The sequence below is a fragment of the Alternaria dauci genome, chromosome 7 (genome assembly GCF_042100115.1).
Source record: "Alternaria dauci strain A2016 chromosome 7, whole genome shotgun sequence".
Lineage (NCBI taxonomy): Eukaryota > Fungi > Ascomycota > Dothideomycetes > Pleosporales > Pleosporaceae > Alternaria > Alternaria dauci.
Genome location: NC_091278.1, coordinates 2464776 through 2481502, shown reverse-complemented (window position 1 = coordinate 2481502; position 16727 = coordinate 2464776). Strand labels below are relative to the sequence as shown.

Below are 16727 nucleotides of genomic sequence, written 5' to 3'. Positions count from 1 at the left end.
TAATGGCTTAATGTTATTGTTAACGATCACTTTCTCATCGACAGTGTGCACGCTATTTTTGATATTCTGATTTGGGGGGGGGGGGGGGGGTTTCTCTCTAGATTTGGGCTTTGGTATCGAACCTCGCTCCAGCGCTCACTCCATATAGGTGCCATCCAATGATTCTGCAGGCGATGAACAGCTCATGACTCTTGAGAAGACTGGTTTTGGTATAGCTGGCACAGGTATCAATCCATTTACATAATCGTCTTGTCCATTGTTTTGGAATATAGGGACCTATAGAAGACATTTGGTCAAGTTTTCGAGAATAGAAGACCAAGTGTATCGTAATGACGGTCCGATGAAGAAAGCCACTATATATGCATGCGAGATGCCTGCTCTTGGCTTCCACTACGTCTCATTATGTATTTTATAACTGCAATGGTAGCGGCTTTAAAACGCCGGTCCAGTCATGGCTCGAATCATATCAAGTTTTAGGAAAGCTTTGGTGTTTCGAACATGCAACAGCGTCCAAAGATCTCTGTTCATCATTGGAATTATCAATTGGATGCGAAGTTCCTAGCTCGGTTCAGGAGAGAGCAGTGGAGTCATTTTGGAGAGAGCAAGCCTTCAATGATGAAAGGAGATAGGAGGTAGAAAACGTAAGAGATTTGCTTTGTAGATGAGGTAAAGGCCTAGTTTTCGTCGGATGGGATAATATAACGTGCGTTCCTAGCGACAGCAGCAAAATGATCGCAACCTTGGAAGCGTAAGATCGATATCGTGCCTTGTTTCGATGCCAAAAAACCATGTTTTTGTCCTGTTGATTCTTATGGTATGTTTTTGACAAGACACAGCCATCGACATCCCAGTGATTGTGTTTAGATTCCTGGTATAGAAGTGATGTAGTGAGCGAAGAGGCGATGAGTCGAGCAGACCACACTTTTCCACTCTAGCAGAAAGGCGCAATTCCAGAAATCCAGATCTCATTCTTTTTGAAATGTAGAGACACTGTTCACAGTGGCTAATACTAACGCTCTCAAGTCTTAAGGACACATAAGTCCAGACAAACTCATTTTGATGTGACCGTCGTCAATGAAAGCCTAATTTTCGGTACATGTATTTGTAGCCGATAACTTTGAGTTTTGGTCGAATGACCACGAGAGAGAGGTAGAATTGCAGCCACAGAGTGAAGTTGGGTATGTTTTCCTTTCGAGAGAAGGCAGAGCATAAAAGTCTGTGCATAGAATGCTTTTTGAGAATACAGAAGAGGCGGGTATGTGAGTAGAAAGGAATGGCAACGTGCCAACCAGAAGATTGCTTTTATACCAAAGTGCGCGTCTCTCTTTCTCCGCACATGGAGTGTATCAGCGTGACGATTTGGACCTATCCCACTCCTTCGCAAAATCTGAATCCCAGATTTTGTGATCACAGCTGTCGAGAGCACCACACGGATTATGTTCCTACATTTGCTATGCTTTCACCAGGCGTAGATGGCACATGGCGATGTTACTAAATATTTTCGAAGGCCATGTCTATCTTGGTCGTAAGTTTGGAGAAGGCGGACATGGCCCCTTGTAGATAGTTCTTCCTGTGTCAAAGATAACATGCGAGTTGTGATGTGACGAGGCGAAGAGCAGACGGGGAGAGCAGTCACCTCGATGCGATTCGATGCTCTCCTCGAAATTTTGGGTGAGCTGTATTTGTATGCGCTGCCCATAAGTCGTTCTTGAAGTAGTTTTTGACGTCATGCACTCGACGAAGTGATGTGAGTTTTGTACTCCGTCTTTGATCATGTAAACGACTTCGGGAGGTTCTAGATAACGTTTTTTTTTAAAGAGAGAACGGCAGGTTCAGCCATAATATAGTGTTTCTGGTGATTTTGGGAAAATGAGACAGATATTTTACGATCGTTGCTCGTTTTGAGCAAAGAACAGACAGAGTATAATGGAAGAAGCATGGAGCAGACGTTCCGAGGACAGAAACTTATACGCTTCTCCTCTTAACTAGCGAGCACGTGTTCACAGCTTTTCTCTGTCGCATCACCTTGAGGAGACCCGAACATCACCATGTTACCACCTCCCAGTAATTTGTAGGAGTAGTCAATAGTACAAAAATAACTATTATTATGTACAGTTTTATGTACACGCAACGCCAATAATGCATCTCTCCCATCCGAACATCTTCCTCGAAACGTCATCATGACAAGTTCAAAAAACATCAAATTCCATCTTGCGCAAATCCATGTCCACTTCACCATGTGCTCAGCCCTTGATATCTCCCTTCAATCCACCATTAACACCACCTTTTCCTAATCTGTACCCGAAACTGATGGCTACAGCGCAGAACAAACCCAAGCAAAGCAATGTCGGTCCCCAGCGATCGTGGTATGTAACCGCTCTCCTCTCCTTGATCTTGTTTACTCTCCACAAATACAAGCCTGCACTATAGCACAGCGCAAGACACGCGATGATGGTGAAGGCCCAAGCAGCTGCAAACGCCAAGCTATCACCAAAGTTGAGCAACGTAGCGGCAATGGAACCGATGAGGATGGAGAATTCGAGCCACGAGAGGAAAGTACGCTCGGTTGCCAATTGAACCTTGGGTTCGACACGGACAGGGACGTGGATGCCTAGTATGATGTCAGTATAGACTGGAGATGAGACGATTGGAACAACTTACGCTTGCCCTTGGGTGCCTTGAACCGCTTCACTTCGCCTTTCTGTTTCCATGAGGGTACGCCAAGGGAGAAGCCTCCCTCACCAACATCGGTAGGCGTTGGTTTGGGGATTATTGCTGCAACACTTGAGAGAAGTGTAGAGCCTACGTTGGTGGCTGTGCGTTCTACCCATTTCTTCGCATAGCGCAGACCTCCTTGTCGCTTGGCAGCCTCAAACTCTTCGTCATCATCGTCGCTGTCAGAGTCGTAGATGGGGTAGTCCTCGTCGCGAGTGCGTCCAGCGGCGACACGCTCTTCAATGTCAAGCGTATTGGGGTCGTTTCCGTTCGTAAGAGTGCCGTAGTCGCGGGTTCGTTCCATCTCATTCTGCTCCATGACCTCCCTTGCGTCGCGAAGCCTCCTCAATCTGTCGTCGTCCTCGTTGCTGTTAGCTGCGGGCAAACCCATGACGGCATCCTCGTCCTCGCTATCATCGTCGTCGAGGTTGCCGCTGGTGCTGATATCGTTGCTTGCTCCCGGACGCTCAATGCCGAACTTGTGGGTGACAGGCTTGCGGATGTCAACATCCATCTGGGGGTACCAGTATGGGATCAAGTTGATGCGCTTGGGGTTGAGCGTGGCAGTGCCGTGGATGTACTTTGAGAACTTGGGTACGGCTTCGACAAGATGGGAAGACGTGAGGTCGCGGATCCACTGAGGCGGCTCTCCTCCAGCTTGTGTCTGAAGCTTGACCTCTAGAACGGCATAAGGGAAGAGCTCCTTGTCCTCCTTGGGCAACTGCTTGAAAGGCCAGTCGACACCGATATCCGTGCGGCGCCAGTTATCACCAGAGCGCTTCTTGCCATCCAGATTGTCCTCGCGGGTCATGGTGAGCTCGGTATCGAGCGAGATACGGACGCGAGCATCGCCGGGCAGTTGGAAAGCGGTACGGTGGTAGAAGGATCGCGTTACGGGTTCGAGCTTGCGGGTCAGTACGCGGTACTGGATCTCTCGGGCCAGTTGCTCGTCAGCAGCAATGTCCTTTTCAGGCCTCTTCTGCTCCCTGCGCTCCTTCTCGAAGATGTGCTCAGGCCTGAGCTCACCACGGAGGTATGCGTTGACGTTCTTCTCCTTGAGCTTGAAACGCGCCTTGACCGACTCCTCGCCTGTCCAGTCCTCGCGATGCGTCTTGCGCTCAACAAAGATGGTGTCGCTAGACATGCCTCCATACCATCGCAGACGGATAGCCTCGGCGCCCTCGGTCTTCTTCAGACGGCCCATGTAGAGCTCCCATGTCTCGGTGTTGTCGAAGTAGATGGACGTGATGGCGGAGTCCTCCTCGTTGAACTCTTTGTTGGGGTTGAAGACGAGCACGGGCAGGTGCTTGAGGATGATGAGTTTCAGCTCCAGGATGTTGTCGGGGTGCACCCAGTACTTTGTTGTCTGGCGCACAAAGTTCTGTTGCTTTCCTCCGGCGGAAGAGTCGCCCTTGACGGGGTTTCCTCGGGTGCGGACAATGTCGTAGAGTCGCGAGAGCTTGACCACGTACGAGTCGTAGTTGTCCTGGAAGAAGGGCTTGCGCTTCAGACGGGCGGCGAAGACGGGCTTGAGGAACCAGCTGGTGTTTTTCTGCGTGCAATTAGCGCTGCAACATGGCCGTGGTTTCAGACACGTACGTCGTGCTTCTTGATAATCTTCTGGAAGCCCGTGTAGTTGAGCTGCGTGAACTTGGCGAGGTCGTGCACGTCGGCGATGATGTCGCTCAGGTCCTCCTCGAGCAGATCGAAGTCTTCCTCGAAGCTGTCGCTGCCTTGGGGCTCCTGCTGGGCGCGTGCGACGGCATCGTTGACTTCCTTCTCGGAAGCTGCTATGCGGCGGATAATCTCCTCGGCCTTGACGCGCTGGAACGTGTAGACCTTGTCGAGCTCCTTCTCGAGCTGCTCGACGAAGCTCTGCTCCGACTTTTCGTCCCAGACGTGGTGGACGCGCAGCGAGTTCTTCAGCTTGTCGTAGTCGATGTAGTAGAAGACCCACTCCCTGTTGAGCGACTGCTTGAGCTGCTGGCCAAACCTGCGAACGCGCATTAGTTTCCGTTGACATCATCTGTTGTGTGCGACGATTGGGCGACGCGCGCATGGGTGCAGCATTTGCTGCGACGACGAACCTCATGCCGGGCGAACGAGGACAAGTGCAGACCTCGAGCCGTGTGAATTGGGGATGTTGTGGGCGCCAAGGAAATGGCTGTCAGCAGTATGGGCTCACGATGGAAGAGCTTCAGAAGTTGCTGCACGGCCCCAGCGCAACAAGACCGGGCCCAAGAGTGAAGCTCCCCGCCTGCATGCGCCGTGCCTTGGTGTCGTCTGGACGAGCCGGACATGGGTCTGCCGTGGCGCCCAGCCACTTAGAAGGTCCGATGCCACCCACGTGTATACACACAATGCCGGCAGTATGCTCCTTCGCGTCCTGTCGCTGCAATACGGAGAGAAAAGCGAACCATATCCCCCATGACGTTGACTTGCCCACAGCCTATCCTGGTGCAACGGCTCCTTCCTCGGCATGAACTGCTCTTATCCGACAGGCGTCTCTTGTTTTCCGTGATATTGCTTCCCTAGATACATAGGCACTGTTGGGAAGACGACAATGAATGCGCAAAAACACACAACAACTCTGAGCTGAGAGGCTCACACTAGACGACATGGCAAGCAAAGCTACATTTGTAGTAGTTTCGTATTGAGAGTTACATACGACGGACTCGATACCGTGCTACAGGGCGTCGTCCTAATTCGTCCAGTCCCCAGACTCTCTTCGCTAGCGGCAGAGTCAGAAGTGCGCGATTTGTGCAAGGCTGCATACCTTAGGTTCCAAACCTCCACCAAGTACACAGCAAGCGTGCCGACATGTTGCAACCACCGGAGCCGGTCTCGCCGACTGACGAGGAGCTGACTCGGTTGGTGCTGGAAGAGCTGGGACTGGGCGAGCTGGCACGGAACGAGCAAAGACGGAACGAGCTGGCACGGAATGAGGAGGGGGTGAATGAGCAGGCGCCGGTTGAAGAGGGGTTGGATGAGGAAGGACAAGCGCCGCCGCCGTACCAGCGCAAACCAGATGAGACGGAGGAAGGCGAGACGATATTTGATCAGGCGCTGCAGAGTGATAGGACGGGCGAGCGAGAGACGGTGGGTGGGGAGTCGCCACCGCGGTATACTGAAGCAGAGCATACGGCTTTGGATTCCAGCACTAGAGAAGAGAGTGCGCGGACGGGGGGTGAGGCTGCGGTGGAGACATGAGGAGCAGGGTGGATGTTGGGAGTATCATTGGTAATGGGAGGGCAGTGCTGAGCCATGATTAGGCACGCTATGTTAGTACTGTTCATGTCATGCAAAGATGTTTGTTGATCGTTGGGAATAGTATCATTGACACCACACCCCTGGTTTTCTGTTCTTGTTTACTGTCTATCCGTCTTCTTGAATGACATGACTCAGCTTACCCCAAAGAAAGAGACACACCAAAGAGGGACATATATAAAGAAAACAGAAAGAAGGATAAGAAGAGAGAAGGAGCCAGGCCGTCACAGAAACCCACTCAACCAATAAACGGAGCGATATCCTGCTGGTCGGAAGACTGTTGCTGCTCCAATGCTAATGCGGCTACTGACGCTGCTGCACCAGAGGCGCTCGGTATACTAGGTTTCTCGTCAGTGCTTCGTTTCTACACTGAAACCATTCCACGATACGATACGCCGTGTAACAAAAGACGGGACGTGAGAATTCCAAGAACTTACTGAACTTCTTTCATTTTCGTTTCGATTGCGCCAACATTGAGCACGTAGCCCATGGCAAACATGGTGTTGGCTACACCCAAGGTATTTCTGATTGCTTGGACACTAGATTGGATAGCGGCTTTGGCGCCGTTTGGGGCGAGGGTACAGTCTTTTTGAGAAGAAGGGTTAGCTTGGAAGTTGCATGTTTGTTGCTGGTCCCTTTCTGCTACACTGTACATGTTTTGGTGCTGCCTACATGGAATTGTCGGGAAAGGGGACATGTATATACGTACTGCTGTGGCCCAGCACAGCGATCATGCCCATTGGGTATGTTGTCTTAAATTTGGAAATGGAATTCATGATCTCGTGGTCGGCCGTCACCTGTGCGCCGTTCATCTTGTGGATTTCGGTTTCTGAGCTTCTTGTGTTGAAGTACAGGGCTGGATCGAGGACAGTGTCGGGGATGGCTTCGGTGCAGCATACTTGTTCTGTTAGCAAGTATTCACATCCAGAGTGGGTGGAAAGGAGGTGAGAAGATGAATGGAGGTGAAAGTCCAACTAACCGATACAATAGACTGGATCGCCAGACATGATTCCAACGTGACAAGCTATCGGAGCGGAGAGCAGTATGTATAAGTATGTGCAAGGCTTTGTCGGTTTGCCTAAAGGGCTAGAGAGAACCACAAGATATCTTCGTTGTATACGTCGCTGGAGTCACAATAGCATTGACTATATACCGACTCTCAACTCGCACGACTCTGTCCTTATACCATCCCACATCGTACCGCACGACACCAAACCATGTCACCATCAGCTACCACGATACTCCAAGGCGCACATTCCAAATCAACATCGCCTTCTCATACAGTATCCTCGTAATCAGCATGTAACCACAACGTCCCACCAGCAAGTCTCTCTCTTCTTTCCCATTACATGTAGCTGACCAACCACTAGTATCCCGGCTCTTTCTCTCTTTGCTCTTGGCTCCCGCGTCTTTCTCTGCTTTACCTCGGGGATGAAGCTGCTTACACACCTCTTACTCTCTCTCTCGGTCTTGGAAACGTTACCAAGACACCCCTCCGACGAACAAGGAAAAGAAAAGAAACAAGGACCTGCATGGATACAGCGAGTCCACACAAACGCCCACATACTCCACAGATCGAAGACATGTATGCGAAAGAGAAGGCATGTAGTCTTCCGTCCATAAGCCCATTGGTCCCTCATTATGCTAGCGAGAAAGCACGACGGGCCGATACAGTAGTAGCGTCGATCATGAGCGGGGGGGATGCAGGAATGAATAGTAAACAGATTATTTTTGGGCCATGGTTACCAAAGAATGTCAAATCAATTCGCGCCTCAAAACGCATTGGTATTTTATTCTTGATATGTCAACGTGTCTGAGCTGAGTGACGTCGGTTGGTTGCATGTTATGCGGAAGCGAGCTTGCGCAGCGCGACGAGCCCAACTTCATCTAGCTCGATCTCAATCAACACTCCCCCCTCCTACCCAAACAACCAACAAAAACACTACAGTCACATCCTCCCTCTTCCCCACACGTTCCACGCACTCGATTTTTCCAGCCTAGCCTAGGCAAACAACACACGTGCTCTTCGTATTTCCCACAACTTACCAATTTTGTCAAGAACCGCGGCCTCGATGACACATCCAACTTCTCCAATCGATGTCGTCATCCCGCCGCTATACGCGATACCAGAACCGGAAAGGCCACGATGCCATGCGTGCCAGTCCAAGAACCAAGTATCGTGATTGTAAGCAGCGTAAGCTGACATGTCGCTGAATAAGTATTGTGACGTTTCCTTTGCTTGACTCGTGGGATATGCCATGCGAAAGAGGTACTATGGGTAGTAGTAGCATGGCACGCGATAGATTGGGTGTTGCGCAGGTTAGCTGCTCAGCTTGAGTGTTTATCTCACCAACACACACACACACACACATTCATCTCTATGCACACATCCAAGTCCCATTCGCATCCATAGTCAAAGCACATGATTCATTAAAATTTCCTAATAAGCCATTCAGCCCACCAAAAAAATACTCCCTCTTGCTCATAAACCTATACAAGCAAATATCCTCCCCGCCCAGACCCATCCATATCCAAAAGAAAGAAGACCAAAACCCGGGTATCCAAGAATGAAGAACCACCCCCTTCTACCCATCCATCAATACCTCCCCCCTCTCTCCCTCCCCCTATCTAACTCCCCAATTTAAAAAGAAGACCAAGAAAGAAAATACTACGGCAAATCCCCATACGTCTTCCCCCCACTCTTGCCCCTCTGCCAAAACCTCTTCTTCTTCTCCACCGGCACCACTACCTCCTCCTCTTTCCTCGCCCTTCCTCCCATCATCCCCTCAGGCGGTCCCGAATTCTTCAAAAAATCAGCCAAATCCGACGTCGCCGTTCTACTACTCCCGCCATTCCCAATACCACCAATAGCAGGAGCGCGGGCCTGCAATCGCGATTTATCCATCGCATTGCCATTGCCATTACCGTTGCGCGAACCACCGACAGTATGGTTAGAAGACGGATGCGACGACGACGAAGACGATAACAACGACGGATTCGAGCCATTTTGCCCGGTACCAGCAGCAGCAGAAGCAGCGGCCCTCGCTTTCGCGGCCGCAATCGTTTCCTCGCTGAGGAGAAACGGTTGCGGTTTATTCGATGCCGCGTTACCGCTCGGTGGATCCATGCCGTTCAAGAAATCCATCAGACTCTCCTCTCTCTGCCTGGAAGGCATCTGTCTCTGCGCTGGTTGATGCTGTTGAAGTTGCCGTTCATTCTGATTCCCAGTCGGCGTCGGCAACGCCGTAAGTTGATCTTCATCTTCCTCGTCGCCATCATCATCATCATCCTCATCTTCATCACTCAGATCAATCGCATATGGATCCTTGATCCTGCGTCTCGTCTTCGTAATCCCTTCCATCGCATCCCCACCACCTCCAGCAGCCATGCTCCCACTCAGCTGCCCCGGTCCCCCCGAATACGCCGGCTGCACCACACTCGGACTCGCAATCAGTCCCGTGCGGCTATTAATCGTCGCGGTACTAGTCTTGCTCTCGAGCGTGCTCGCCGCAGAGCCGTATGCCGATTCTGCTGCATTCGCCTCGGTAGCGGCGGCCCTAGATTCATACGCGCTCTCGACGCCCCCGTGCCCGCCGAGCATCGTGTCAAACGTATCGCTGTCAACCGTGGTCCGGAACGGCGCGATATTCTTGGGTATGCGTGGCTGTTTGTGGTTCGCGTCTGGCGGGCCCTGGCGGATGAAGTCGATCAGGTCGCCGTTGCCTGTGGACAGGCCGGCTGGGGAGCGGGGTTCCATGCTGGGCCGCGTGCGTGTAGCTGTAGTGTTGTTCGCGCTGTTGGAGTGTTTGTTGGACGTGGACAGTTTGCGTCCAAGAGAGGAGGTTGAGTGGCTGCCTGGTCTGGAGTTGTTGTTGCTGATGTTGACAAAAGGCTGGATAGGCTTTTCCTGGCCGGGGGAGGGACCAGTGGAGCGGATAAAGTCTGCAAAGTCGCGCATGGACTCGTTCTCGATCTTGGGGTCGCGAGCCAGAGGTCTGGTGATGACCTTGCGGCTAGGCGAGGGTTTATGAGAAGAGGTAGCGGTAGGTCCTTTTGCTCTGGGCGCGGTAATGTTGGGCAAATTTGCGGTGCCAAAGTTCTTGTCAGACGCATCGGTCCGAGGGTAGACTGTTACAGAGGCAGAAGAGGCAGAGGATTTGCGCGGTTCTGCCTTCTTCATAACGGGGGACTCCTGCCGGATGTTAGTGCATGTAGGAAGGTGTTAGGGTAGAAGAGAAGCAAGCCTTACGTTAGTAGTTCTCACACTCTCAGGCGTCAACGTAAACTTGACCGTGTCCTGCCCCTTGACCAGCGAATCGAACTCGCGCGCCCGGTCTTCGTCAGACATGCGTCCGCTCAGTCCACCCGTACTCAGACCTCTAGAACGGTGGCTCGCACCCGAGTCCCGCCCGCTCGACGTAACAGGATAAGCACCCTTGCGGATGGAAGAAGAGGTGCTCGCACCGCGCTTCAGCGACGAGTTATCCGACGACGATTTATCGGCTAGACGCGTCGCATCGTCCGTGGACATGCGGTGCAGTCGTTTCTCGGATGTGTCCGTCACGGACGTCGGGCTGCGCCTGGGGCTGTCTGCAGTACGCAGACTACGGTTGGTGTGGATAGACGGAGTTTTGCCACGGTGCTGCGTTGTGTTGCTGTCGACTTCTTGCAAAGCTGGCAGCGACGAGCCACGCGATACAGAGCGAGTCTCTTGTCGCCTGGGTGCACTGGTAGGGCCTTGACTATCGTATGGGACGACAGTATCTCCTCCAGACGACTGACGCAAGAGACCTCCTCCCCCACTCATCCCCGGACCCAGCACAACTTCCGCACTCGTGAGTGACCTCCTGTTGGCCTGCTTGCGTTCGATGGCACGCTCCGGCAGCGCGGGTTTGGCATCAGACGAAGACGTATCCTGATACGTGAGGCTCGTCGGCGTAAAGTTCTTCGGCAGCACTTCAACATAGCCTCCACTCGCAGGCCTCTTACTCCTGTCATGAGGCGAGTCTCCAGGAGAATTCGGCGCGGACCTGATGACATTATCGCTCGTCCTCGCCACACCAATAGCTCGGTGTTCAGGCTCGTCGTCGTCTTCATCGTCAAGATAACTCTGTCCCTCGGCATGGCTAGTCACTTTCGGTGTAGCCAGCGGCGTGCCAACGGGTGATTTGAGACTCGAGCTGCGCGCGGAAAAGGTACGGACTAGTCCAGGTGGACCGGGTCGCTCAATGGACATCCTCTTGGACCGCATGACCTTGGGGCTTTCGGTAGTGACGTCATGCGTCTCCGGCTCGCCAGCTTCCTGTGAGGTCCCGATTGAGACCCTCTTGGAGCGTGTGGCCTGGGCGCTTTCTGTGGCATCACGGGCCGGCTCAGCTTCAGGCTCGTTGGTCGCTGAGGGTCCGATTGCGCTCCGGCGGAAACCCATGCCAGTAGCTGCTGCGAATGCCACCATTGAGGCATCTGGGTCAGGCGACTCGTCTTCCTGGCAATCTACCGGACCGCGTTGCTGAGACGCACTGTCTTGTGTTTCTTCCGTGGTCTGTGGTGTGGTTCCGTCGGGTGTCTGTAAGGGGGCTCCTTGTTCAGCATCGTGCGTATGCTGCTCATCGCCATAGTATGTAGACGGCATGAACATGCCAGCAGGACGCATCGGCATACTCATCGGCCTCGCCTTCTTCCCCCCACTCCCCCATTCCCCGTGCGCCAGCATCAGCACACTCGACGGCCTCCCCGGCCGCGGCACAGGCGTCTGCATGCCCTCGCTCTCACCCTCATCCTCATATGTGCGCGCCAGGCCCGGCACCTCGATCTCGCGGACGTCGTTGTCGCCAATGGGAAGGGGTATATTCGCCGCGATATCAGTTTCAGTGGGCGGATGCTCGGGCAATATGTCATGCTCGCGCATCTCGTGCTCGCTATGCAGCGTGTTAATAGTATCGCGACTAGCTCTGCGGTGGTGCAAGCTCCCGTAGCTCGAAGCAGCATGGACGCCGCGGCCAGGCGACATGGGCAGTGTAGGCGACCGCACGCGTTTCCTCCACGTTCTCCAGAGGCGGCCGAGGGCCGAGTTGAGGGCAATCTTCTCGACATCCGGCTCCTCGATGATCAGCCGCTCAATGGGCTGCTGCTCGGCGTGCTGTGCTCTCTTCTTCATGCGCGCGGCCATGCGCGCATACGCGGCCGAGCCCGCGACCAGCAGCAACTGCTCGGCCACGTACTCGATGACGGAGGTGAGGAAGATGGCCGAGGCCCACGCGACCAGCCCCGCCTCGTCGTCTTCGTCGTCGTCCATGCTCAGCCCGCGCTCCTGCTGCACGTAGCGCTCCTCGTCCTCGTCCTCGAGCTCGCCCAGGCGCGTGTAGACCATGATGCGCAGGCGCGTGCGCTTCCACACCTTCTCCACGTCCCAGCGGTCGCTTTGCTTGGCGTGCTCGGTGGTCATGTCGTCGTCGTCCTCGCCCGCCAACAGGCCCTGGAGTTCTTCGTCGGCGGCCTCGATGGCATCGCGGGCCAGGCGCGGCTTGAGCACGTCGGACACGGCGGGTCGGATGGCGGCGAGGGCGGGGGCGCGCGCCGACGAGAGGAAGGCGAAGAGCAGGTGGTCGAGGAAGGCATTGAGCAGGGCGAGGGCCTGGGCGGAAAAGATTGCGTTTTGCAGCTCCTCGTCCGTGTCGGCGTCGTGGTCGCGCAGCTGCGCATTGTGGTGGTCGGTGACGGTCTGCGAGGCCACCGAGGCAGCAATGTAGGCTGGCGCGGGTCGGACCGTGGCGGGCATCTGGAAGGTGACGGACGAGGCCAGCGAGGGCGTCTTGTCGCTGCTGAAGCTGTGGCTCCGGCTCGACCGCGACGACGCCATTCCCGCCGTCTCGGACACGGCGTGTCTATGCATTGCGTGCGAGGGGCGTCTGCTGCATGCGTGAGGAGGTGTCGATACAGATCTCGGCGGCCAATTCGGGGGTTATGTCTGGGTATGCTTGGGTGTGCTTGGGGTCGAGTAGGGTGTTGCACCCTGAAAGAATAAAAAGTGAAGCGGCGGGCTAACGAGCGACGTGCGATATCATCGGTATTACAAACTAGAAACGCGGATATCCCCAATTACAACAAGAGAGAAAGAGAAGCGGGCAAACGCATCGGGCACGAGAGATTGCGAGCGTGTCAGGCCAGAATCGGGGTTGCTGCGGCGTTGTGAGAGGTATCCCAGCGGCGATCGTTTGGGTCTAGTCCTGCAATGTTGCCCTGGCCTAGCTGCACTCAGCGCGTCATGTGGAGACGGCTACCTGACTGAACGACTAGAGCACTTGTCTTGTCCATCACTGCTACCATCATCCAGAGAATGAGGAACAGGTAAATAAAGTTTGACTCAAGGCTGCATTTGCAATTGCGTACCAAAACTACCAGAATACCGTCTTGCTCGCGCGTTGCATCGAGCAGTGCAGTGGAGAGAGTCGTCGCACCATTGAATCGAGCCCTGGAAACGTCGTCCCGCAACAAACAATCATCTCCGCCGTGCCTCCTCACATTAATTATTCTGTTTCCCGACGCTCGTCTTGTTCGGGATGCGTGTGTCGCACTGCGACCGCCCATACAATAGTCTTGATTTCCCTGAATGATTGCGTCCCAGCGGCGTGGTCCCCGACCGACGAGTTTGGTGGTTAGTGCATGGCTTTTTTCGCTAATCTCAGGGGCTCGACTGGTCTCGTGGATGGGTTGTTCCCGTTGACTTGGCGATTTCTGCTTCGGAGATTTTGGATTCTTCAATGCATATCGAGTGGGACAAGGACGGAAACGGTTATGCGGCGATGCATGTCGTGTGATGGGTGTAATTGTGCGAATATCGCGATGCGGTGCTGAGGCCCTCACACCCACCGCTGCTCTGATGGCTGTGTGTGCATCGCTAGCAATAAAGTCGTTGCTAGTGAGAAGCCAGCTTCGACGGAGCAGCACGTGAAAATCGATCGGAAGATCTGCAAGGCATCGCAACGTGGTGCTGCCATCTTGTTCTGCGCTACTGTGCGTAAGCTGGCTGTGGCTGCGCTACTTGACCCTTTGTCGACATAAAAGACGACGGATGCTGAACGTCTTGATAGAGAACAACTATGCATGTTCTACACACCCCAAGCTCATGCAGTATACGATGAACTAGCAGCATGCTCTAAAGGGCACCGTTCCGTAGGTGTTGGATAGTCGTGCAGCAAACTCGTCTGCGCCACTAATGGCTGTAGCTGTGGCTGCATTACTACTTGTGCTTCATGCTTTCCGTCAATGCAAATACTACACGCCACCGACACATCTGCGTCTTGCTCCCCCAAAAGCATGTTATTGAACAGCCTACATCTTTGTAGCACCGCATTCCACCCACACGTCGCAATGCCCACGAGCCAACAGCACCTGCATCGTGGTTGCTGTTACGTACGCTTAGCCAATGAGAGACGCTGCAATAGTAGCCCAAGCTCCCTCCCCTCACCTTTCGCAACCTAATCATGACAACATGCCATTGAAAGCTTCTCCCTAAAACTGATTACATTCTGCCGTGGGAACCTTTTCGCGTGTGAAATACTCCCCTAATCGTTGATATCCTGCGCGTCCGTCGGATGTCGATACCGAACAGGAAGGCGCCGGATCCAGCCACATGATGGTATGCCCGCGTACTCAAAGAGATCTTTCTCCTAATCTCCAAACGCTCAAGCGTAGTTCTGCATCAAGTGTAAGCCCTCACTTCGTTCTACATCTCCTACTCCAGCCTCTCTTCCACTCTCTCCCTTGGCACCGTCCTCACATTGGCAAGTGGCCGCCCCGTCGATCCACAAGCCAGACGATACCGACACTCGGAACAGAGCTCACTGCTATTCACTGAGCCCATGTACTCCGCATACGTACACGCCACGGCATGACCGCTGACAAACTTGGACCGGCAGCACGGCTCGCCTATGAAACGGTCCCGGCCCCAGTGGCAGCAGGGCGCGTGGTACACGTGAGAAATGTAGCACATGTTTCGCGGTAACGGGGGAGGTGCATGCCGTTGTTGTGCGACGATGTTGGAGGTGGTTGAGAGTTGGTTGTTGCGCAGATGACTGACCTGTTGCAGATGCGATTATATCGGTGGTGTGGACAAACACGCAAACAGTGCTTCTGGTTCTTCATTATTACACCGGAGACGGCGTATTGACGTTGAACGGCCTGGGAGCAATCCGCTGTTGTGATCCGCTGTTGTGATCCGCTGTTTGGCGCTCTCAGCTGAGTCACGTTTGGCTTGGCCCTTGCCTTCGCCTCGCGACATTGCGATGGCGGTGCGACAGGGATGAGTGGTAAACCAAAAGAGAGATGCGACAGAAGAGACGACAACAATGCGCTCTTGAATTCCTAGTGCTGCGAACTTGCAGTTCACCGTTGTCGAGTTGGACGTTGTCCTGATTGGTCGGTCGGTGCTGCCTGCGGACCACGAAGCACCCACGGCCAGCCCTCTAGCAGCTGTAAGATATTCAAGCCAAAGCTACAACAAGGCTTCCTTCGCCGTCAAAGGCCGTGGGGCGGTCGAGCAGTTCCCCGTTCGGTCATTAGCAATCCTCCTGGCTGCCCAGCGGACGTCGACACAGTGGACCACGAAGCATCGATAAGCACGTCTTCAGTACACTCAATATCCGAAACAGCCAGACGGCAGCTCGCTCTGGCAGGCGCACGACGTTGTCGCAACCCGCAAGCCATGCTGACTAACAGCTGCGCGTCCAGTGCGCAGCCTCCTCCACAACACCATCCCTCTCTGGCACCAGCCCCATCTACCCCAGATTTCCCACACCGCCGACCTCCGAGAAGCTAGGCGTCCGGAGCTGGCGCCCGTAGCATGGCCTCGACGCTCGGAACGAAACGGGGGAAGATTTTGGCCATGGCACTGGCGCCCTTTTCCCAGTCTTCTGCTGCAGGTACACCCGTCGGTTGCCACCCCACCACCATGATATTGCGCTGCAGGTCATCATGTCGCTCCGGTCCGCACCAGAGGGGACGTGCAGGGACTTTTGCTTCTGTGCGCTTGCTGGGTATGCGCGATCTGCTGGTCAGTGTGGTGTGGCACATGGGACCGTCCGCTGATATGCGCATTAGTGAGGGCAGAGCAACGTCAGAGACGATTGATAGCCGTCTCGCGTCTCTCTCTTCTCTTTGTCGCTCTCTGTCTGCAGACGGCGAGCCCTGGCTGTTGCGGTCGCGTCCTGATCAGTGTAGGCCGCGCGTGTCAGCACCCTCCAGCACCACCGTCTCTCACTTACACGACCGACGACGTGAACCATGCAGATGAGGCTCACGCTGCTTGATCAGCAATCTCTAGGGAACGACAAGCATTGTCGACCGTTTTCCGCTCCAGCATTGCAAGTAGCGCAGCGAGCCCCAGGCTTGGCCCAAACGGGACATGACACCGCCACAGATCCTGACCTTTTTACAACTGCCAATGTTAACACATTTCGCCGCTGCTGTTCACGTCTGTATTCATGCATTGTTGTCTATCGTGAAAGGAACTGCGCTGCCATGTGCCTGCGCCAGCCAGCATGACACAGCGGCCGCCGGCGTTACTCGATCGCCTAACGTAACGCGGAAACTGGACGTGGTCCCTTATCTCTGGCGTCAGGGGTGCACGCCCTACCTAGCGGATCGACGGCTCGCCCGCATACCCCACTAGGCCCAACGTCGACGCACGATAATGTTGAGCCGACGTCGCAGTGCGGCTTTTTTACCTGGCTTGGGCACTCGCAAGC

The 16727-nt window shown here is 54.2% G+C and overlaps 3 protein-coding genes across 3 annotated transcripts; all 3 read right to left on the bottom strand.

The window, feature by feature from the left end:
* Positions 1 to 2243: 2243 nt before the first annotated feature.
* ACET3X_007926 (uncharacterized protein) lies at positions 2244 to 4807 on the bottom strand (the record flags this gene model as incomplete). Its single annotated transcript, XM_069454126.1, has 4 exons — positions 2244 to 2611; positions 2662 to 4267; positions 4315 to 4708; positions 4803 to 4807. The coding sequence occupies 4 exons, from the start codon at positions 4805 to 4807 to the stop codon at positions 2244 to 2246; spliced, it is 2373 nt and encodes a 790-aa protein (XP_069305089.1).
* Positions 4808 to 6220: 1413 nt separating this feature from the next.
* ACET3X_007925 (uncharacterized protein) lies at positions 6221 to 6989 on the bottom strand (the record flags this gene model as incomplete). Its single annotated transcript, XM_069454125.1, has 4 exons — positions 6221 to 6320; positions 6420 to 6567; positions 6692 to 6880; positions 6962 to 6989. 4 exons carry the CDS (start codon positions 6987 to 6989, stop codon positions 6221 to 6223), a joined length of 465 nt encoding a protein of 154 aa, XP_069305088.1.
* Positions 6990 to 8650: 1661 nt separating this feature from the next.
* ACET3X_007924 (uncharacterized protein) lies at positions 8651 to 12841 on the bottom strand (the record flags this gene model as incomplete). Its single annotated transcript, XM_069454124.1, has 2 exons — positions 8651 to 10174; positions 10232 to 12841. The coding sequence occupies 2 exons, from the start codon at positions 12839 to 12841 to the stop codon at positions 8651 to 8653; spliced, it is 4134 nt and encodes a 1377-aa protein (XP_069305087.1).
* Between the last annotated feature and the right edge of the window lie 3886 nt (positions 12842 to 16727).